The 24648-nt window shown below is 38.4% G+C and overlaps 1 protein-coding gene across 2 annotated transcripts; it reads right to left on the bottom strand.

The window, feature by feature from the left end:
- Positions 1-1098: 1098 nt before the first annotated feature.
- Positions 1099-24534, bottom strand: DNAAF10 (dynein axonemal assembly factor 10). 2 transcript variants are annotated; one of them, XM_045884872.3, is made up of 8 exons: positions 24226-24530; positions 15330-15430; positions 13199-13329; positions 10270-10371; positions 7790-7905; positions 6740-6874; positions 4027-4124; positions 1099-1990 (listed from the first exon to the last, which is right to left on the bottom strand). In XM_045884872.3, the coding sequence occupies exons 1-8, from the start codon at positions 24406-24408 to the stop codon at positions 1783-1785; spliced, it is 1074 nt and encodes a 357-aa protein (XP_045740828.1). In that variant the 5' UTR covers positions 24409-24530; the 3' UTR covers positions 1099-1782. The 2 variants fall into 2 exon arrangements, with proteins under 2 accessions (XP_045740828.1, XP_064428488.1); XM_064572418.1 differs by lacking the exon at positions 10270-10371 and having other exon boundaries at positions 24226-24534.
- Between the last annotated feature and the right edge of the window lie 114 nt (positions 24535-24648).

The raw sequence follows: 24648 nt of genomic DNA, 5'->3' as shown, positions 1-24648 counted from the left end.
TGCTCTGAGGAAGCACATGCCATGTGGAGAGGCCCCTGGTTCTCAGCCTGGCTGAGGTCCCAGTTGACAACTTGAATTAAGAGACCTTGGAGACAGATCCTCAGGCTGCCTGACTGATGCTGCACGGAGCACAGATGCTAAGTTTTGTGATGATTTGTGACCCAGCAACAGACAACTGAAAATGGTCCTTTGGTAAGCCAGGCAGCAACCATGACAGTTGTCACCACCAGCACGTGTATACCAAAACTTGCAGAGTAAGTGTCAATTAACTGAAGACAATAGAGAAGTATGTTTCAAAGAAAGGCCGCGTCACCAACATTTTTTATGGTACAAAGGACAATACTGTAAGAAAAACATGAAAAGGCGATTTAGAAGGATCACACTCTGAATCAGGAATCTGAGGCATACCATACCAAATTTATTTTATATGTTTTCCTTTATAAGGATGCACAAGGAAAAACATATATCTAAGTTTAAAAGAACATCCAATGAACATTAAAGAAATGCTGTGTCATAAAAAGTATGTATGAGCTTCAGGGACATTGTTTTCCTTTCTCAGTGGCTGAAGATCATTTTACAATCGATGACATCTTACATTTAATGAAATGGAAATATTTATTGTTCTTGACTTAAACCTCTCTAATTACACCACCAAATACAAGTTTTCTAAGAGAGAATTTCACAATTTTTTTTATTTTTCTTTGAAAATTGAAAAAAAAACCACCAACCAAATCCCAGCAGGTACAGGCTTTAAGTTCAATTTAATTATTACTTCCATAATTATATCCACAGCAAAAAACATCTTGGGGATTTTTTAAAAGGTTAATTTTCTTAATTTAATATTCCAAACTAGTGACTTGCCAAGAACCCATGAAGTCACTGGATTCTTACATATTACAAATGTTTTAGGTGGCTGACTCCTGAGCTGAGGAGTGAGGGAGGGTAGCTTAATGAAAGTGAATGCCTCTGAGCTGAGCAAAAGATCTGGTGAGCATTAAAGAAAGTGAATGAAGAGGTACTTATTAAGCATTTATAAAGCAAAGATGTGACGGTGTTGGCTTTATTACTACTGTTAAATTAACAGAATCAAAGCTTCCACAGATTTCAAAAACAAATTTATTCATAAAATATATGAAAAGATTTGACAAAAAATAAGGCTAGAAAACCCCCATAATCTTATATATCTCAACATCACTTACCAGTCAATAACCAAAAGTCTTAATTTGACTCCTATTTTTTAAGTAAAAAGAGGTCATTGTAAATATTCACTTGGTAAGTAATATTTCATTTTAAGAGTTGTACAGCTGAAAACAGTTAAGTGTGACCATGCCATTTTGGGATTTTATAAAATAATATTCTTTACAGAAACTTAACAACACTGAAATCTCTCAAAGTATACTTATGAAGGTTAATTCACAGTACTTTTAGAACTATTTTAAACCAGGTATTATGGTAAACTATGTAACTGTGGGGATGGAGAGCAAATTTAAAATATGTTTAATTACAGACATGTAACAACTTCTTCTTAGAAATGGAGGGGAGATGAGCAGAGCCGGAGAGAGTGGTGTTCCGCGCACTGCAGCAAACCAGGTCCGGGTCTGGTCACCGGAACACGCCGCTCGGTGTTTCACACCCAGAGAGAGGCTAGTCTGGACGTACGCATCTGGGGCCTGTTTTCATCAGTCATATCCAGCTTTGTTCAGTGAGGGTCAGAGGATCCCAGCGCCCATTCTAAATACTAGGAGCATTCCTCTGGAAGGTTTCAAGTCCTAAGTCTTCAGATCAAATTTTATGGAGTTTTGTAACAATCAGTACTCTTACCATTTGATCAAATGAACTACAGATGCAGAGACCCCTTTTATCTGGACTCCAGTCCAAACTGGAAATGGGCTGGGTAGACAAGGTGACATTCTGCAGAAGGCTGACCGAGCCTGCAACTCCCATCTCTACTCCCTCAGAATCTTTCTTTGACCGCTGAATAGGGTATTCGCTGCAAATAAGACCAGAGTGGTAAGGAGAGAAATCTTAGCATTCTCCACACTGTGTTTATATACATATAGTCCAGTAACTCTATTTTTACTTCTCTGTTGATTACTGCAACTGACAAATACTTAAATAATCTTTCTAATGTTGTGTTTTATACAAATAAAGAGACAACAATAAAGAAAATGTATGTGTGTGTGTGTCTCAAATACACACACAAAAAGTTAGCACGTTGGGGTCCATTCATTCAAAAAACAGTTTCTGAATTAACTAGATGAGATGTTCTAGGAACTCTTGCGTGCTCCATAATATTTATAAATTAATTGCATTACTACCAAGGGAGACTGGCAAATGGAAATAAAGCTAAATATCATTTTACTTAAACCAAATCTCTTTTGCTGGTGTAATATTCCAGCAGCAAATCTCCAAACCAATTTGAAGATTAGACTAGGTATCTGTTCTGGTAGGGATTAAAGTTCATATTGAGATAAGCTTCAAATCTCTAATTACATACAAGACCCCACTTTATTCAGTCATCAAAAATTCTAGCTGCAAAAGTGTTTGCACATCACATGGAATACAACTCCATATGTGGATTACAAAGAAAACTGAAAGCAGCTCTTGAAGGAAGCAGCCCAAGGAGTTTGGTCACCAGGCAGAATAGTGAGGTGCTGCTGCATGGCTTAACTAAGGAGATGGCGAGCCTAATGGGGAGTGCAGACTGGGCTGGAAGAATCAGGGACGGATGATGGGCAAGATACTAGGAAAAGAGAAGTTACCAAACAGTCTGTCTACCGGGCATTCGCCCAGAATTCTTAAAACTCTTCCTCTGCTTTTTACTCACAGAAACTATACAGTCTTGATCTAACGCATTCACTCTCAGTTTTTTGTCAGCTGGATGCCTAAATACTTAACACTTTTCAAATGTAGCCCTGTTTATAAGCCTCCCTGCTAGCTTCTAAAAGGAGCTAATGAATAGACACGTATTTTGCAAATGTGAAAGTCCCAGCCATGCTGAAGATGTTTTTCTTTTTACATCATTAATCAAACTTTATTTTTGAAATATCTTTCATTTGTGGGCTTGTGTTGTTAGACTTTTTTCCTTGAGTTATGAAGAAAGAAACACCATTCACTCTCAACTTTTATCAGGCCTTTTAAATGAGCAGCTGGGGGCGCCTGGGTGGCTCAGTTGGTTAAGCGACTGCCTTCGGCTCAGGTCATGATCCTGGAGTCCCGGGATCGAGTCCCGCATGGGGGGGGGGGTGTCCCCTGCTCAGCAGGGGGTCTGCTTCTCCCTCTGCCCTCTTCCCTCTCGTGCTCTCTGTCTCTCATTCTCTCTCTCTCAAATAAATAAATAAAATCTTTAAAAAATAAATAAATAAATAAATGAGCAGCTGGCCTCGTACGTGCCACTTTAGGGCATGTGGGATTCCGGGCACCGCTATGGCCATAGCCCAGCCTGCCCACAGCACACAGAAAGCAAACTCAATGACCAGGCTTTTCTTGGAGACCCACCAGGGGCCTCAGCGCTCTTCAGGCTCTTTCATAACGATGGTATCTGAACTTGGGCAAGTAAATTATCAGGATCTAAAATTAAGAATTCCAACCCTTTTCCTATTCTCTAGAGGTAGTGTTCTAACGACCAGATGGTAATATTTCACAAAAGCCTTGGGTCACATTTTTCATATCAAAAACAAAACAGAAAAACAAAAACAAACAACATCAGTAAAAAACAAGCAAAAACCATGATTTTCATCTATGAAAAGGACTATTCCTAAGCTACCCTGATAAATGGAAGACACAACTACAATGACAAATATATTTAGTGTGCCAAAAGAAGGTTAATATTTACTAAGTGTAAAATAAGTATATTAATTTTTTAAAAAGCTGACAAAAATAATACTTAGGTAATACCATTTAATTTAAAATCGTTTCAAAATGAACTGAGTCAAAGGAGGAAGAAAGACAACAAAGTTCAATCCAATCCTACTTTCCGCCCACCAGTAACTTAAAAAGGAGCAATGTTCACAGGCAGAGACTTACTACTTCCAGAGGTGAAGGCTGCCGGCGCCTCCAGCTGTCAGAAAGAGCTCTCGGTTCTGTGGCAGGTGTCGGACCTGCCACACAGTCGATTTATGAGCCTACAGAGGCAAGAGGCACATAACTAGTTTTTACATTTATATGATAAACAAAGACTGCCCTAGAAGAGAAACTCTGTAAAAAAAATTTTTTACTACTATAATTTCAACTGTTATAGAAGTAATTAAAGTATTTCTGGCACATCTCTTTGTAAGGGCTACAGAGATTTATAGGAGTCCATCACAAATTAAGAAAAGCATCATTTTTCTTTATTGCTTTATGAAACAAAGTTCTACTGGATTAAAAAAAATGTTATCAGATTAAAAGTCCATGTAAGTTTATAGTACCATATAAATTATGCAAATAGATTTTACACATTTAAGTATCTCTAGCTCACTCTGAGGGAGAAGAAAAACTCAAAATGCAAAAACATATACTTCATCCTAAGGGGAAAAAAGGATACTGAATTAAAAAAAAAAAAACAGACTTTATTTTTTACAGGAGTTTCAGGTTCCCAGAAAACTGAGTGGGAACTACAAAAAGTTCCCATATACAGAATGAATTTTAACTTAAAGCCTTATCTTTAATTTATACCATTTGACTTGTCTAATCTTCAAAATAAGGACTACAAGGGCTTATAGATGGTGTTTTAAGGTCATAATAAGCCAGGGTCTTTATCAGTCACATTAAACTAAAAGACAAAAATGGCAAATGGAAGGTTAACAGCTTGTTAGCACCTCAACAACAGCTAGTAAATCAGTGTTAATGGTGTAATACTCACTGCAAGGAATTTGAGAGAGAGAGATGGAGAGAGGCAGGGAGAGGGAGAGGGGGGAAGGAGGGAGGAGAGAGATGGAAGGAGGGAGGAAAGATTCTGCTTTGCAGAAACAGTGAGACCAGCTAAATCTAAATCATTCTTAGACACTTCACATTTCAGTGAGTGATTAGTCTTGGCATTTGACTTAATAGTCTTGTAAAAGGATTACCATTAGCAGATTAAAATCCCCGTATCTCAAAATACACCCTTTAAGTGTGTAAGAGTCCTCAAGTGAATGGGTTCAAGCTGTTAAAACCTATTTCAATTTGTTTCCTAGTTTAAACTTCTCTTTTGCTTCTGAAAGCTGATTAAAAAAAAAAAACACAAAAAGCAAGAGGGGACATGACCTCTTAAAATAACCTGGATGAGGGGCTCCTGGGTGGCTCAGTTGGTTAAGTGTCTGCCTTCGGCTTGGGTCATGATCCCAGGGTCCTGGGATCGATCCCCACGTTAGACTCTCTGTTCAGCGGGAGCCTGCTTCTCCCTCTCCCTCTGCCTGCCACTCTGCCTACTTGTGCTCTCTCTCTCTCTGTCAAATAAATCATAAAATCTTAAAATATGTATACTGGATGAGAAATGTGTTATAATTGCATAAGGGAAAATTTAATAAAGTGCTTTAGGTTGTTGACAGATACTTAACTATATTCTGAGATAATGAAAGCAAACAATATTGCAATTTATAGCTACCTTAAGAATTTAGTTTATCAGGCAGTGACAGCAATTTATATGCAGTAATAATAATAATTAACAGTAACAACAAAGTAAGACAAAATAGGAAGGTTTGAGAAGTACTACTGAATCCACAATGGAGGGAGAGAGAACAAGAGAGTAAATTTTTATTTCCTGAGCAACTTATATATTTTAATCTATGGAAACTACAAATCTGTAACTGATCCTTTTTTTTTTTTTTAAAGATTTTATTTATTTATTTGACAGAGAGAGAGTTAGCGAGAGCAGGAACACAAGCGGGGGAGTGGGAGAGGGAGAAGCAGGCTTCCCGCCGAGCAGGGAGCCCGATGCGGGGCTCAATCCGATGCGGGGCTCAATCCCGGACCCTGGGATCATGACCTGAGCCGAAGGCAGACGCTTAATGACTGAGCCACCCAGGCGCCCCTGTAACTGATCTTTACTTTCACATTCAAGGAAGTCAGAGTCACATTCCCAGCCCATCTCTGGCCAATGACAGGGTGTTTCAGTTTAATCTTATGCAGTCCCCTTACTCCAGGCTTCATCATCTTGTTTTTTTTTTTTCTTTTTTTAACCAGTATTTTCCCTATGCTCTGCTTTCTTCATCTATTTTTGATGTTGTAACACTGTATGTTTCCTTCTAAGCCACCTCAAATACTTTTGGAACAAGGTAAAGTATGTATGTATGTGTAAATGACTAATTTTTTTGAACCTACTATGTGCCCATGATTGACGCTTTAAATAATTTCACTTAATATAGCAAACCAGAATATAAAATAAAATGTGATGAAATGACATAAGGTATATATGTTGATATGTTTTGAAAAGTATATAATTAGGTATTAACACAAATATATTTATTAGAAAACACTAGGCTAGGTTTTGTCGATCCAATTCTTAGCATTAGCTAGTTGTCTTGTGATTGTTCCTAAACTACAAAATAAGATTCTTAGCCAACTGAGGCCTTTATTATAATCAATAAATCTAAAACTGATAAACTTTGGAAAAGTACTCTCTGCACAGAAAAACTTGTCAAGTTCCCACAAGAATATACTAAAAATAGCTCCCTTCATATAAAGATCTGGAAGGAACCTGGGTGACTAATTCTATTTATTAGTCTAAAACAAGCTATGAACATTCCTCTTCATAGAAAGACATTTCCCTCATATTTACCTTTTCTGAAACAGAAGCAAAACCTTTCGTTGGATGCTGTGTTCTCATATCAAAAACATGAAACTTTCCTTCCAGTGATGTAGCTACCAACTTATTCATACTTATGTCTTTTCTGTCAAACTCCAAGCTACATACCTGAAATAGAAAAATTTATTATTGATGGCCTAATGATTACTATTCAGGAGTTCTTTTTTTTTTTTTTTTTTAAAGATTTTATTTATTTATCTGAGACCGAGAGAATGAGAGAGACAGAGAGGGGGGGAGGGTCAGAGGGATAAGCAGGCTCCCTGCCGAGCAGGGAGCCCGATGCGGGACTCGATCCAGGGACTCCAGGATCATGACCTGAGCCGAAGGCAGTCGCCCAACCAACTGAGCCACCCAGGCGCCCCCAGGAGTTCTTTTAAACTAAGTAAAACAACTTTAAAATTATCAGCTCATGCGAAAGCATTTAATTAATCATTTTATGTTTTGAGAATTAATACATCAAATACTTCTAACTGAAAAAATTTCTTTTTGGTTCATAGGATCAACAAAACCATCCTGAGTTCCCCTGTCTGGCAGATTAATTTGGAAAGCCATATAATTTTTTACTGTTATTACATAATTATTTTATATAGTACAATCAAAGCTGATTTTAGAAAACAGGAAGGAACCACATTCTTCACTAAAGGTATACAACTCAGGACCCAAAAATCTGAAAGTACTTGGGGAGGCTATTACTATTTCAAGCTTTCTAATATTAGCAGAAAAAAAAGGCCTCTTACTAGCTCATTTTAATATCACACTGCATAGCCCACAGGGGTCCACAGATAGGCCACAAGGGCTGGTGACTCACCAGGGACTGTCATACCACATCTAAGTATGTGTTCACTTTCTGAAGAGAGGATCCATGATTTTCATTAAGTTCTCAAAGGCTGCACAGCCCCAAGAGTTAAAAACCATTGGCAGAAGAGCTGTACAAGATGAGTTATTAGAGGCGCTCTCCTTTTGAAGTAGTTCAGAGGTGGACAAAAACATGCTCAAACTATAAAGAACCCAAATGTACATTACCCCATTTTTTATGTTTGTCTCCCACCGCAATGACATATTTCTGAGATCAAACAGTTTGATATCTCCATTGTCATAGCCAGCACAAACAACACGTTCCTCTTGATTATAAGCATTGCCTGGAAATCAAGATACATCTCAGATCTTTTAAATGCTCATTTGAAGGCTGCTAAAATAATGTTATAAAACTACACATATAACTTGTACCAAATCACACCCCCCCCCCCAAAAAAAGATCACACTAGGCAGAATCTCGTTTTGCTAATCCTGACAGGACATCAAGATTATTAAGTTGGTTATCTAATATTGTTTTTTAAAGAAGAAGCTCATTTGCTGAGATTCTCTACTGAAGGGGTAAGTGAAAGTGCTCACTGGAGTCTAAGTTCAAAGCAAATGTTCTTTCTCTACCATATCCACAGACTAACAAGTCAATTACAGTTCAAACATAGCAGGTTTGGTAGAATAAATACAGCTATGCTTCAATTGCTTTCTTTGGCAGTAACTATATTTGAATGTGAATAGAAACTACTTTAAAACTCATTATTTTGCAAAATGTTGTCTGGTGTTATCTTTGCAAGGAAATCTGAAATAAGTTGTAACACACCGTGATATATTTTTAGTTGTATGAATGATCGCACCTGCAGTAAGTTTATAATCTATATTTCGCCTCATCCTCCTTGGATCCGAGGATGTTTTCTGGAGTACCTCTGGCATTCATCTCTCCCGATTACACAGCACCAATCTGATCTTCTTAAAGCTCTAGTCACATCTCATCCTCACAAAAACCTCCAAAGATTTGCACAGCCTCCACACTATCGAAACACTTCTGACCTCTTTAAGGCTACCCCTACCACTGTTTCCTTCAAAATACTTTCTTGGGCACATTTCAGGCTACTCCTTATGCTTGACATTTCCTCCCAATTTCAGTGGTTCAAATCCTATATATACTTGGTCTGAGGTCAAAATATTCTTCCTCCATAGCCATCTCTCCCTTGAGATTCCTTCTATATGCATCCACACCTCTTTTGACCTTTTATCACTCCTACCCTGTACTATAATTAGTGTAGATATCATGCCCTCTTTACTAAACTATAAGCTTCTTGAGGCGAGACTAGGAATCTCTCTCACCTTTGCATGTCCACAGTATTCTGGACATACTTGACTTTCATAGAAGAGTCAGATCAATGGATTGGTTTTCAAACTCAATGTCCCAAATTTAAAACTGCACTTATGTCCCTTAGATCAAAGATGAAAGACATTAATGGACCCACAGGTAATTACTTTTTAATTATTATATCAAATTTTAGATGATGATTCTAAATACAAATCCTGAAATTTCTCCCCAAAGTGTACGTGTGCTTAGTTTATATATTATTGCTCATAACATACAAACTCAATAATTCCCATACAAGAACTTGTTTTTTTAAATTGGAAACCTAAAACTTTCCTCTGATTAAATAATAGTGCAATTTTCAAATAACATATGGAAGTTAAACAGTTCACATGTACTGTTAAATCACACTTTTTTTTTTTTAAAGATTTTATTTATTTTTATTTGAGAGAGAGAGAATGAGAGAGAGAGAGCACATGAGACGGGGGAGGGCCAGAGGGAGAAGCAGACTCCCCACCGAGCAGGGAGCCCGATGCGGGACTTGATCCCGGGACTCCAGGATCATGACCTGAGCCGAAGGCAGTCGCTTAACCAACTGAGCCACCCAGGCGCCCCTAAATCACACTTTTAATGTCTGTTATCTACACAGGGTTATACTAAGAAAAAGAAGAAAGAACATATAAGTTTCAAACTAAGTATGACCCATATCCTTTAGTAGCAAAAATTATTTTAATTATGGCTTTCAGTAAGAGATACTAGGGCATACATCAATTAGTCCTATAAGGTCAATATTCATTTTAAGTATAGTAACAGAAGAACACAGTTATCAAATTATAACAAATAATTCTGTAATGGCATAACTATGTTCTAGAAAATAAACATCCTCTGTGTAGCATATAATGTAAGATTTGTTAGGTCACATTTGAGCATTTGAAACTCTGCTTAGCTCCATTAACGGCATTTGGCTCTAAACTAGGTCAACATTACCTAGTTAAACAGAAGTATATAATAGTAGCAAATATTTTTGAGCACTTAATAATTTAAGCACAATTCTAAGCACTTTACCTATATTAATTCATTGAATCCTCATAATGCTATTAAGTAAATTCTATTATTAGTTCCACTTTATAAATGAAGAAACTAAGGAACAGAGAAGCTTGGTAAATTGCCCACTTCACTCAGCCAAGAAATAACAAAGGGAGGATTCAAACCTAGGCCCTGGAGGCTGACATTAACCACCATCTCTATTTGCCTCAATAAACTATCAGAATAATCCACAAAACAGACTGTAATGAGACTATCGGGAATTTCTTAAAAGCACTGTGCTTTTTACCATCTGATACCTCAAATGCAAGGTTCTTCAATAATTTACCAAATGCCACAGTCCAACAGTCTCTCTTGTTTTCTCCTTGTACAGGTTCCATATTAGCAACAGGATCATCTTTTTGTCTTGGGTCCCACACCTTCACAGTTCCTGTTGTGCATACAAGTGAGTTGGGAAAATTCAATAGTGATTGATGACATTTATTTTCTGCATTCTCTTCCTATGACTTCCTGTGTATATGGCCATATTATAGATAATATAACACTTGAAAAATATTCACATATTTCTGACTTCTACTTGGGCAAGTTGTATTTAATATCAGAGATATAACCCATATGTTACTGTCGGACTTGATTTCCAAGTTAATAGATACACAGAAAAGCCAACAACTGTTCTGAAGTTATCAACAAGGTATGACTGACAAGGGAAACACAAATGTTATTAATTCAGATCATGTCTTTCTTTGAGCCTAAACCTAATGTACTATTTATTTAGAATAATATCAGTGTCATTTTAATTTTTTATACTACCCCTATAATCACTGCCATTTTTCTTCTACAGATGAACAAAGTCTAATTTTTACATTTATGATTTCTTATATGGGGTTTTAGAATACTATCTCACATACAATTAAGTTTAATTTCCCTGTGGCAATAGAGATGAGGGAAATATTAAATAAAATTAACACATATTTCTTCTCAATGCTTCTCCTTTTAATGCAAATTGCAGGACTACTAACTAAACTCATCACTGCCTATGAGAAATACAAATGCATTTAATAAAATGGCTAAAAGGCAAGTACTTAAGAGAGAACAGGAAAAGGGCAAAAAATCCTTAAAAGAGATAATAAACTCAGGAAAAGGGGAGATATCCCACTAGATTTATCTCCAAGGATAAAATAAAGTCAGTCATTAAAAAGCCTACTTTAAGGAGAAAAAAAATTCTCACAAATGTGACAAGAGGTTATTATATTACTCTAGAGGGTTCATACAAATTGATAAGATTCATATGAAATTTGCAACAGTTAAATGAGCAAAGAACATAAACAGACAATTCACAAAGCAAAACTAACTGATAAACAAATATAGAAAGAAGTTAACACAAATTGGAATGGACTACTATTTTTATCTATAAAATTAGAGGAGGAAAGGAAAATCAATGCTGGTAGGGTAGACTGGAAATCCACCTCATCTACTGTAGCTCAGAATGTACTTTGGAAAGTCTGAAAATAAATTTTAAAAATCACAAAATATGCTTATTCTAAAAAGTTATATACATGATGTTACTCATTCCTTCATTATTTTAAAGTTACTCTCCCAAAACAATAAACAAAAACTTAAAGCCAACTGAATGCTTAACAAAGACATGGTTAAGGACACCTGTGATACATCCATAGGATAGAATATTACATAGTCATTAGAATGGTAATGATGGAAACAGCAACATTTGCATATGACAAAACACAAAATAAAAAAAGACAAAAATCATATCCACACTGACAACTATACAAAATTGTATATAAGACCGGAAAGGAAAACAAATCTAAGGGTTATGCTACTGTGGTAGATTGAATGCTATTTTTCCTCACATTTTTCATAGTGCTTTAATGATTAAAAGGAATAACTGATTTCTAAAACACAGACACTTCTGAATAACTGTTAGAAAAATATATCTTACTTTTCTTTTAAAACAATTTCCTCATGGTCTTGAGCAGCCATTAAAAACTAGCCAAAAAAAAAAAAGAAGAAGAAGAAGATAGCAGGAGGGGAAGAATGAAGAGGGGGAAATCGGAGGGGGAGACGAACCATGAGAGACTATGGACTCTGAGAAACAAACTGAGGGTTCTAGAGGGGAGGGGGGTGGGGGGATGGGTTAGCCTGGTGATGTGTATTAAAGAGGGCATGTTCTGCATGGAGTACTGGGTGTTATACACAAACAATGAATCATGGAACACTACATCAAAAACTAATGATGTATGGTGATTAACATAACATAAAAAAAAAAACTAGCCAAACCCAAGAAGGTACCAAATTTTTTATGTACCCATCATGAAGCAACAAATTCTGACTCCTTTTACAGTCATTCAGAACATCTTTGAACACCAATAGACCTGTCCCTTGTTAGTCACCACAGGGTAGAAAAGTAGTGTTGGTGCCCTTGGATCTTTCTATAATGCTCAGTGGAAGGATCACAGAACTTTGATGTTCAACCAGCTATCAACATGACAATTTTCACAAGTACTAATTCTGCTTTTTAAAAAAAGAAAGTGAGGGGTGCCTGGGTAGCTCACTCAGTTAAGCATCCGAGTCTTGATTTTGGCTCAGGTCATGATCTCAGAGTCATGAGATTGAGCCCTGTGTTGGGCTCTGCACTGGGCATGGAGCCTGCTTAGGATTCTTCCTCTCTTGGGGCACCTGGATGGCTCAGTCAGTTAAACGTCTGCCTTTGGCTCAGGTCACGATCCCAGGGTCCTGGGATTGAGCCCCACATGGGGCTCCTTGCTCAGCGGGGAGCCTGCTTCTCCCTCTGCCTGCCGCTCCCCCTGCTTGTGCTCTCTCTCTCTGACAAATAAATAAATCTTAAAAAAAAAAAAAAAAAAAAAAGATTCCCCCTCTCTTTCCCTGTCCCTCCCCCGCCAAAATGTGAAAAGCTGCTACCCACCTTATTATTGTCAGCTGCCTCAAAAACCTGTAAAGAAATTTTAAATCTTTCAAAGTTCATAAGAAACTATGGTTGTTAGTAGTTGAACTAGCTCAAAGCTAAAATAGTAAGTGCTATGCTATGCCTCTATCTCAAAACATCCACAAGTCAGAGGCAATTGAGGGATATGCAATTAAACTTGCCTATTAAAAAAGTACAGTTAGATTTAGGGAGTCATGGCTACCAAAGTCGATTTCCGTAAGAAAAGATATACTGTTGCATAAAGATTTATCTAAAGAAAAAAATTTTTTGAAATACATAGAATACTTTAACTTACCATCTCGGCTGCCGGTCACAATTTCCGGTGCGCCTTCCCCGATTCCCAGTCCACCTACACCATCTATGGTGTTTATAATTTCTTTATGGCCCTTTACGGAATATACTGGGATCTCTGGAGATTCCAAATTCCTAGACAAAAGAACACAGCTTCCTACTTACTCCATGGTCCCAAACATTTAGTTCACTACTGAAATTTAAGAATGCATACCATATTTAGATTTTTGTTTAAAAATAAGGGTTTTGCTATGAAGATAATTTATACATTTACTTCCAATATTTTCTCTCCACTTTAGCTTCTTTCGAGCCCTCAATGAGAACTGTCATCATTCAACTTGGAATTCTATGTCCTGAGCCCACTTAGTAATTCTCAGAGATAATCTAGGACCTCTGCACATGACTTATCAGGCAAGCTTGATAATAAATGCAGATTCCTGGGCTCCTCCCCAGATGTAATGGATAAGGAGCCCCAAATCTGCTGACCCTTTGCTTCACTGAAATCTAATCATCACTACTTTAAACACAGAGTAAATTCAAAGTAATTCAGAATGTTTTTCCAAAATAGGCTTTGGTAGTCTGATCTTGAGATCTTTTGGAAGGATAAAATATGAGTAATGTTTACTTTGTATACATTTCTTCCTTTATAATGTATTATTTTCTCACTAAATTCCATACTAGTTTCCTCTCATTACATATTTTTCAGTGTATCATCATGCTGGTCACAACAAAGGTAAGTTTGTCTAAATCTAGGTTAGTTAAGAGAAAGGAATGCAGGAAAGTACCCACTACTATGAGTGTCTGAGAATACCCAATACGGCAGGGGGATGAATGGCTCAAGTAGGTTATGTTAATATACCCCTTCTCCTGCCTTTTTTCTACTAGAGCTTCTAAATCACGTTTCTCTTTAACAGGTCAGTTTTTGATAATCTACACTTTAAAAAAAAAATTAATGTAGCTATTCATGAAATGTAATCCCAACTTATTACTAGGCCAAGATTTATTAGTAAAATCTAAACAGGGCTGAGATCCTACTTAAAAGAACTTTTTCACTGCTTTTACAGACTTTAAAACACTGCTTTTTATAACATGAAACTGTAAGACTTAACAATGATAGTTAAGTCAGTGATACCTGTAACTATACTAGGAAACTGTATTAGTCAACAGTTGTATTTTTGCATATTCTTATACTGAAATATGTTATTTTTAAAAATAACAATCAGACTGGTCTCTCCCTATTTCTTTTAAAGTATATGACATAGCATGTAAGAACCGATGTATTCTAATAGATGCGAACTTAAGTATTAAGCAGTTAAAGCAAAGGGAAGTTAAATAGCTTCATTCTGTTTTATATTGTGATTCTAAGATAAGTATGTCAGAGAAATTCAATTACAAAGCAGCAGATTCTAAGTGAGAATCAAGAAAGGTCACCTTAGAAAACATGAGACAGAGAAGATAGTTTCTTTCTAGAACATTACTATGTATACTTTAAACAGTTAAGAGATATTCTTGAAAAGTAATTAAGGAGAAATATCAGTCCCTGCAATTTAATTTAAATACGAGGAAATAACTCTAGGTAGGACATGAAAATTACAAACATTTGGCATAATTATGGTTTTGTTCATTAATAACAGGTTTATATTGATTTGCTCAACAGATATGTTCCTAAAAAGTTGTGCTTAGATGTTAGCTAAAGTATTAAAAAAAAATTTTTTTAATGAATTGAGAGTTACACATTAAAAAATTAAAACAAATAAAAATTCAGTATATCATTCTGTAATGCCAGTTGTCTTGTTGATATGTTAACAATATTGAACTTTTCTGTGTTACACATGTGTGGGGAAGAGCCCTTTATGTACACTTATAAAGTATTAAATGCTAGCACCAAACAGCAGGTATGGAAATAAATATTGGTAACATTATTCAAAATATCTAAAGAAAAACAGTATTTTTAAAAGGATTTTGAATATGAAATCTAGAAATGTGTATTAAAAGACAATTCTTGCATTTTTATAAATAGTTAAAATTGAACAAGAAACATTTTAAAATTAGAATTCTCCCTTTCGGAGGAAGAGCAACACGACTATCAAAGAAATGGCCTACCTCATGTCTTAATATTGATTAAATAATCTTACCATATATGAAGGTTTCCAGCAAAATCTCCAGTAGCTAAATATCTCTGCTGTAAAGATGTTGCACCAAATGTTCCACATTTAATGGGTTTGGCCTTTTCAATCTTGACAGAAGGGAGGGAGAGAGGATACATTATTTATGTAAGCAGCTATTTATAATTCATGATATTTATGGCTCTATTATGGGACTTAAATAAGACACAGAATAAAAAAAGCAATTAAAACATTTTCTGATCAAAATTATCACGCATTTCCTCTAGTCACTTTCCTATAGTTTAAAAGTATGTAACTGTCAAAGAGAATGAGTTTTAATTTTGCCTTTCCTCTCATCTCACTAATGAGACATTCAAATGCTGACAAATATACCATCTCCACTGCTTTGCAAATATGAAAATTTTAGCATTTAATGTGCTATTCTTAAGATCCTCAGTAGAAATGAGAACATAATGAAGATATTATTCTTTCTAGATAGCTACAGGAACAAAAATGTTTATGTGTCTCTTAAAGTTTTCTCTGCAGAACCCTATAAACTGAGAATGTTTATATCCCTATTCTCTCTGGGACCTTATCAATGCAGAGAGATTTGTATACACGTGAGTACCAATGGCACTGCTATTGGTATGGATTAGCCAGTATTTTGACGTTTAAAAAGCAACTGCTCCCCGTATTGCATATAACCACATTAGTAAAACCACCACACACCGATGCACTATTTAAGAAATGCGGCTTATGGGGGTGTCTGGGTGGCTCAGTCATTAAGCATCTGCCTTCAGCTCAGGTCATGATCCCAGGGTCCTGGGATCGAGCCCCACATCGGGCTCCCTGCTCCGCGGGAAGCCTGCTTCTCCCTCTCCCGCTCCCCCCGCTGTGTTCCCTCTCTCGCTATGTCTCTCTCTGTCAAATAAATAAAATCTTTAAAAAAAAAAAAAAAGAAAGAAAGAAAGAAATGCGGCTTATGGAAACCATGTATAGACCACATCACCAAAAGGGTCCTTAGAAATGGTATCATATAATAACCCTCCTGCCACAGGCAAAGTGCTTGAAGCATACAGCTTTACACATTTGCCCAACTCAGGCATTTAGCATTTTTTTTTAATGGGTTCCTACTAAATGCAAATCAATGAACTAGGCAGAACAGGATACAGACATGAAGGAGACTGGCCATGCCCTCAAGGAGTTTACAATCAAAATATCAGTTCCTCTCTGACTCCTCCCACATATGTCCATGCCTTATGCTACTCTCACCTGCTCCCACACCTCTGTGGGGCCTCCACCAATCTCTTTTTACTTCCTGATGCTTCCCGTTTCTCTGCTGCCCCCGCCCACCCTGACCCCACCTGCCCAGGCCACTGAAGTCCCTCCTGGAGTCTGCTGCTGCCTTAAACCCTGGGAACTCTGGGCAACATGGAACCAGATGAGGCCGCTACCTGAAGCCTGATGACATCATACTCTGGCCCTATATCCTCCCACTTACTGTTGGACTCAACAGGGCAAAACTATTCCTCTTTTTTTTATTATTTATTTGACAGAGATAGCGAGAGCAGGAACACAAGCAGGGGGAGTGAGAGAGGGAGAAGCAGGCCCCCCGCCAATCAGGGAGCCCGATGTGGGACTCGATCCCAGGACCCCGGAATCATGACCCGAGCGGAAGGCAGACGCCCAACGACTGAGCCACCCAGGCGCCCAAAACTATTCCTCTTATTTAATCTCTTATAAACTGTAAATTTTGTGTGTACAAAAGTAATACGTGTTCCCTATAAAAATTCAAACAAAAAACTGAACATCAAAAAGTGAGTTTCCCTTTGATGCTCCCCAGTAGTAATCCCCATCCTTGTAGACCTTTTCCTACACATTTACAAGCATACATAGGTTTGCTTTAACATAAGGAGGACCATAATATATTTTCTTTTTTTTTTTTTTTTGACATAACAATATTCTGGATATACTTTTTTCTCTCCACAGAGTTCTCCAGTTTCTAGGAGATTTCTTCTTATAACCTTTCAGTTCCTGAGCCAATCTTCATCCCTCCTACTGGGTTTAGCCCATTTCATATAATTTAAAAAATAATTTCCCTGACACTTCCAATGTTTGACTGGGCACTTCCATATAGAGTATACATAGCAATTTTCAAAGGAAAAGAAAATAAAATTCACTTAACACAAACGGTAACTAAACTTTTCTTTCATGACTCAAAAGATATTATATGGTACAGGGCTTTGGAAACTCCCAGCCTGTTGAGCTTTCTCACTGCTTGGGATCTGGAGAAATTAGCAGTTACTATGTAGCCAGGTCTATAAGAAAGCATTCACAGCCTCCTTGGAATTGCCCAGTAATCAAATGCAGTCATCCATAATAACATGGTCATAAAAGACCACATTGATGAGAAGCACAAAATCACAGAATCATTACTTTTCTTTGTAATGCATATTGTGGTCCAAGATAGTTCAGTTATTCAGAAAACTGATATTCATTTATTTCAGGTATTTTCCAATTTTATAAAAGTTATCTTATAACACAGCAACACCAAGAATTCAAAATTTTGTCAATTTAACAAAGTAGTTTCCAACAACAGATCACTTATGTGCTCCCCACCCTCCACTTCCCCCAAATAAAAGTAACTGAAATAATGTATCAATAGTGGTATAGCCCTTAATCACTATAAGGGCACAGTTTCTATGGTTAAAGTAATTCAGAGTTCCAACTTCATGAAACAGACACCAGCTCCTTCCTCCACTGGCCTCACACTGGGCCTGGGTGCGCCAAGCAAGAAGTCACCACAGTCGGAGGCACAGGGTGAAGATGGGCATAGGGTGAAGATGGGCCTCTTGAGTAAGCAGCAGGATGGATAGGAAATGGTTCCAAGGACTCAGGGGATTAGGAGCTGTGGGGAGGTTGCATCATGTATTGATTTAACTCGCCAGGAAAATTCTTGTCAGAGACCTGGGAAAAGCGGTCTCCCGTTTTCTCCTCTTCTACTACCTAAAGCACTCTGCTTCCCACAATTCCACTATACCCTGGGGTCTCTGATGGGGTATCTCTTCTTCCTAAGCCACAGAAGAGTTTTACCGTAAAAGCTAACCTCACTTTCAGTGCCTGTAGTATACACATAGTTCTTTGAAGATTTTACTCCTGGTAATAAAAACTTGGGAAGCAAAAACTTTCCCCCCATGTGATTTCTTCATCTGTCACCTTTTAACCCTTTGGAGCAGAGAATCTCAAACTATGCTCCTGGAACACACTGATCTTCAGGTACCAACATAAATTTACACACACACACAAGCTTAAAACAGCTAATGGATATGTTTTTCTCAAACTTAAGTTTTTTTTGGATATTTTTTTAGCTTGCCTGTTAGAAAATATTAACAAATGTACACCAGTAAGAAAATCTGGAAATGAAGATTTAAAAAATTTATGTATGGTTACTACATGTAATATAAAGACCACAGTATGATAATATAGCCAGATTTTTCTACTGGAAAACCACTTCTTTGTGCAGAATTGGAACTGACTATTTCAATGTTTTATGGAGTTCCAAAAACAGCACCACAATGTTCAGACATTCTGGCACCTGAACACATCTGAGAATCCCTACCTTAAAAGGAAAGAAACCAAACTGAGAACCACTCTATTACAACAGAGCCTATACTAGGTATTTCCACATTTGTCATTGCACAAATTCTGAAAGTCAGTCTTTATTGAAATATAATGGAATGAAATAAAATGCATCTACATTTAGAGGCTCAGACTCGCAGGAGTGGCACCAACACCCGTGGTAGACAAAACGTACAAAGCTCTTTGGAATCTTGCCTTGATTCTCTGAACTTATGCCCTGCTTCTCTCCTCTCTACTACACTCCAGCCACATCTGCAGCTTTCTTTTTTGCTCTTCAGACACAACAAAGTCATTTCTACCTCAGAACATTTGCATTTACTATTACCACTGCCTGAACTGCTCTTCCCTCAGATCATCATGTCTTCCTTCTCCTAATCTAGATTTCAGTTTAAATGTCACCTCCTTTAAGAGGTTTTCCCTGCTCCTCCAATCTGAAGTGGAACCCCCAAATCACTATCACTCACCTTGTTTAACCTTCTTTATTGCACTTACCAATAAAATTATTTTATTTATTCAATTCTCTACCGCCATCCTTTCTAGAATGAGTAGCATGAGAATGGGGCCTTGTCCCATCTGTTAAAAACCTTGTAGGTGCTCAACATTTGTTAAATCAAAGTATAAATGAATATCTTAATTATTAACCTCTCATTCCTAGTGCTGGGGAGAGAGAAACCATTGCTGGAGTCCATATTCTCATTTCTCCCATGTTTTCACATGACACACCATATAGTTTCTGGTGTCATTTATATGCGATGAAAACAACATCCATATATTGAACACATAGATCAGATGTGTTCTAGATGTTCTTCCAGACTAGGACACAACTGCAAGCAAAGTATTTGGAACACTCCTTTCCAGATGAGGAAACAGGTTCAGAGGACTGGGCTTGCTCAAGGTCCCTAGAGCCAGGGAGACTCCAAGCTCTTTATACTAAACTAGGCTGCCCCCAGACCTACATGTAAATCAATTAAATAAAGTTTAGTATGTAGCCCCCATTCTATAAACCTGAGAGTCATCAAAAGTACCAAAGACATGTTCCAACCTTGAAATGGACTGGTGAGGAAAATGGTATAGTCACAAACTGAACCTACTTTCAGATTTGTGTCCTTTGGTTTTTACCTTCATTCATATCTTTACAAGATGTTAATATATGGTATTTATGCTTCCCTCATGTTCTTTTTTCTCCTTATACCAAAAAAAATAAATAGAGATTTATAGGTAGTAGTAGTCTGCTGTGCCAAGAGTCAAATTCAACTCAAAATATAAAAACATTAAAAAAATAACTCAAATATAGGGGCACCTGGGTGGCTCAGTCGGTTAAGCGGCTGCCTTCAGCTCAGGTCATGATCCCAGGGTCCTGGGATCGAGCCCCGCAGAGCCCCGCATTGGGCTCCCTGCTCAGTGGGAAGTCTGCTTCTCCCTCTCCCTCTGCTGCTCCCCCTCCTTGTACTCCCTCGCTCGTACTCTCTCTCAAATAAATAAATAAAATCTTAAAAAAAAAAAACACCTCAAATGTATAAACATCTTAACATCTGCATGACAGTGAGGATTGCAGTTTGCTGAGAAGGGCTGAGCTCTGCTGGCAAATGGACTTATAGAAGCAGGAGTGTTTTCGCTAAGATATTCATGGAAATCATAATACCTTTAAGAAGGGGCACCGGAGTGAAGCCAATTTTTTAGAGTTAATAAAAAGGCTCCCTCCCTGCTTTGGTTAAATATTTTACCTTTGAAAAGAAAGATTTAAAAAATCCAGGGGTTACTTAAAGTTTTCTTGCTAGGAAAAAAAAAAAAAAAAACTGGCTAAAAAGATTTTACAAAATGTGTTCCACAAAGAAAATTGGTATATATTAATAACTTTTGCTGTATGACACATCATAGATGGTCATTTTTGACCTAGCTGTTAGTTTTCTTTGCTACAGTAAGTGAACATGATTAAGGAAGCCCATGATGGATAATTCCCATGAGAGCTATTCTTGTTCTGTCTGTGGGTGGGTCTAGGACAGCTTGTCAGTATTTCCTCCTCCACATCCTGGCACTACTTTAATTAACATTAAAAGGGTTAGTCAACCAAATGGTAACAAGCAGTGAACTCAGTGGCACAGGAGCTAAAAAAGCAGAACTTTATTAGCTTATTATTAATTTTTACAGTATAAACATCCACAACTATGATTCCATTTTTCAGGGCCACCCCTAGTCCTTTGTGCCAATTAGAGAAAAGCTGCTCTTTATAGAATGAGGAAGTCTCACACTTGCAGAGTTTGATGAGAAAGAAATAGATTGCAGCTTTTCCTCGAACCCTGCACCCTGAGTGTGATGGAGCAAACTACTCAACTGTACATGAAGGCCCTCACTCCCTGTCTTTAGTAACAAGAGAAGGCAGCCATCAACGAAGACCCATTTGCAACCTTCACACATTTTGACCTTAGATGCATGGGCTTTGGAACACATGACTTGAGGTGGTCCCACAATGAAGAATCAAGGATTTCAATAATTCATCTAGCCCAATGGTAGTCAACACTGGTGCCTGTTAGAATCACCTAACTGAAGTTTTAAAAATACTGATACCCAAGCCTCACTCTAGTGTAGACGCAAGAGTCCCACTGCATCAGAATTCCTTAAGGTGGGACCAAGGCATGAATATTTTAAAACACACATACACACAACAACAGCAACAGCAGAACACACTCGGCTGATCCCGTGCACACACAGTAAGGGTGGCGCATCACTGAGCCTTTGTCACACCCATAGCCTTTTCCATCGCACCATCTCAGCCACACTCGATCTAAGTTCTCAAAAGTGTTTTTGCATTAGTTTAACCCTCTCTTTAGACAGGAGGCTCTTTAGAAGAAGGGACTCATCTTTCAAGCATCTTTGGTCCTTCTTTCACATAGTATCTTGAAATAGTAGGTTGCCAATAGATAGAGACAAAGGGCACTATTTCACTTTGTGGAACAAGTGTATTCCTTAAATGTACACAAATTATATTTTATTTTTAAAAAGTCACAAGTGGTAAATGCTCTCTGGTGAAATTTGATGGTATTTGGTATTTGTTCCTAATACTTTACCAGTAAGTTTCTGTCTGCTATTCCAATGTCTCCCATTTGTTCAAACCCTGAGGCCAGCTGACTAATGATCAACAAATCAATATTTAAATTTCCCAAGTTACATCCTTTTACAGATATACATTCACTCATTCTTTTAACAAGTAATTTATTGAGTGGCTGAACCTTACAAACCACACTAATGATAGACACTATCCTTACTCTCCAGGAGCTTACAATCTAATTAGAGATAAATGGGACACAATTATTTATTTCTGGAGCAGATAATAATTACCAGAGGAATGCAGTGTAAAGAAGTTTGTGTAGGGATCAGGATGGGATTTCCTAAATCAAATAATCTGAACTGGGGAGCCTGGGTGGCTCAGTCGTTAAGCGTCTGCCTTCGGCTCAGGTCATGATCCCAGGGTCCTGGGATTGAGCCCCCGCATCGGGCTTCCTGCTCCGGGGGAAGCCTGCTTCTCCCTCTCCCACTCCCGCTGCTTGTGTTCCCTCTCTCACTGTCTCTCTCGCTGTCAAATAAATAAAATCTTTTAAAAATAATAATAATAATAATAATCTGAACTGGACCCTAAAATAGCAACAGGTGCCTGTGGGCTAACTGGTGAGCAACAGAAGGCAAGGTGGAAAAGAACAAGCCAAGTTTAGGAACTCTGAGTATCTGGCTTGAAAAGACAAACTGAACAAGAAAACTGGCACTCATAGAAATTTAAAGTGAGATGGGATCTTATATACCTTCTCATCCAAGCTTGCCTGTCCAAATTGTATTCATCCTTTATCTGCCAGTTTAATGCCTCTCTCGTCCATGCAGACTCTCTCCATAGTTTTTAATCCCTGGAGCCTTCCCTGTAGTCTATTACAACCCTAACTGCTTGATTATGGCTGACCACCCAAAATCAACGCATTTTAAAAACAAGTGTAAGAATGTTAGTTAACATCATTATTCTCTGGGGCACCTAGGTGGCTCAGTCCGTTAAGCCTCTGCCTTCGACTCAGGTCGCGATCCCAGGGTTCTGGGGTCAAGCCCCACATCGGGCTCCTTGCTCAGCTGAGAGCCTGCTTCTCCCTCTCCCTCTGCTGCTCCCCCTGCTTGTGCTGTCTCTCTCCCTGTCAAGTAAATAAATAAAATCTTTTAAAAAAATCATTATTCTAAGTCTTTCCCTAATGATCATCACAAAACTTGCAAACTTGATCTTGGCACACCCAGCTAAAAGTCCTTCAGTGATGTACCATTTAAAAAGGGGTACATCTTTTAAATGACCTACAAACCTTGCAAAGTCTGCTCCCCTTCCCAAGCTTCCACTGACGCTGTTTCCTCTGGAAACCTCCTCCTCCTCTACTCCTACTTTAGCCTAGTTAGCTTCTACTCATCCCAAATCTGTTTTTACTCTCACAGAACCGTGTAACTTTATATTAGGGAATTCATCTCGGTTTGTACTTAGGCATCGTTGGTGATTATTTAACGGATTCTCTCTCCCACTAGAAAATAAACCCCATGAGACCGGAGACATTGTCATTCATATGCCTGGGAATACCAGGCAATCAACTGATAACTTATTGAAAGAATAAACGGTTAAGGGGCGCCTGGATGGCTCAATCCGTTAAGCGTCTGCCTTTGGTTCAGGTCGTGATCCCAGGGTCCTGGGATGGAGCCCCGCATCCGGCTCCCTGCTCCGCTGAGAGCCTGCTTCTTCCTCTGCCTCTACCTCTCTCTCTCTCTGTTTCTCATGAAAAAAATAAAGAAAATATTAAAAAATAATAATGGTTAGGTTGTCTCCTCCAATTACAGTGCAGGCATACATGCAGTGCATGCCTGCCTTGTCTCTGCTTGTACGAAAGAGCATTTTACTAACACAGGCCTAATTAAAGCGACTCCCCACAAACAACTGCCCACTGCCTAGAAGAACCTCGAATTTAGACGAAGTCTTAATGTCACTTCCCAGAGACCTCACGCTGGAATGCAGGGGTGGCTGCAGGAAGGGGCCAGCAGGGAACAGATGAACTGGCCAGCCGAGAATTCAGGACTCGAAGCAAAGCGTTTTACGTCGGCAGTATTCCTCAATCTGCGATCACCTTCGCGGATTCCGCGCAGCTCGAGCTGTGCTTTTGGGGGACGCTGGACGAAGGCCGGGGCAAAAAGAAATGCAAACTCCCCCCACTCCCGAATCCTCACTCGCCCCCTCACCAACGGCAAAGCCTGGAACTGGGCAGTCTCGCCCGGCACCCACCTCCCGAAGCAGCTTTAGGTCCCCGTGCTGGATCTCGTACAGTTGAATGACGCCGGTGCCCCGTGCGAAGTTGCCCATGGTCACAAACTTGGCGCTGCAGGGCACCCACTTACAGTCAAATACCGTGTAGTTGAGGCCCTTTTGGATATGGGCGATGATCTGAGGCTTCTCGAAGGCCGACATGGTCCAGCCGATCTCCCTCCACCAACCAGCACACCCAAAGCCTGACAAAACACTAACCGGGAAACCAAACTCCAAACATTAACGACAGTTTCCCCCTCCCACTTGCCGTAGTCGTCCCCTGTCGCCCTGGCGAGTTGGATTTAGTTGTCTCAGATAATGCCCGATGCGCTTCTGAAGTCACGCCAGATTTTTCTTCACGGACAGCACAAACTTGCTTATCGTCTTTACCTACTGCCTTTC

Source organism: Mirounga angustirostris, unplaced genomic scaffold (assembly GCF_029215605.1).
Source record: "Mirounga angustirostris isolate CCGP_5_RB_7025 unplaced genomic scaffold, mMirAng1.0.hap1 SCAF_10, whole genome shotgun sequence".
Classification (NCBI taxonomy): domain Eukaryota; kingdom Metazoa; phylum Chordata; class Mammalia; order Carnivora; family Phocidae; genus Mirounga; species Mirounga angustirostris.
This window is presented reverse-complemented; position numbering and strand designations above follow the sequence as displayed.

Excerpts from the sequence above, each read along its gene's own strand:
- DNAAF10 (XM_045884872.3), bottom strand. The coding sequence starts at position 24,408 with ATGTCGGCCTTCGAGAAGCCTCAGATCATCGCCCATATCCAAAAGGGC. Across the intron at positions 10,372-13,198 it reads TGTGACCGGCAGCCGAGATG|GAACTGTGAAGGTGTGGGAC; the intron begins GTAAGTTAAAGT and ends TATGCACAACAG. Across the intron at positions 6,875-7,789 it reads AGACAAACATAAAAAATGGG|GTATGTAGCTTGGAGTTTGA; the intron begins GTAATGTACATT and ends TTTCTATTTCAG.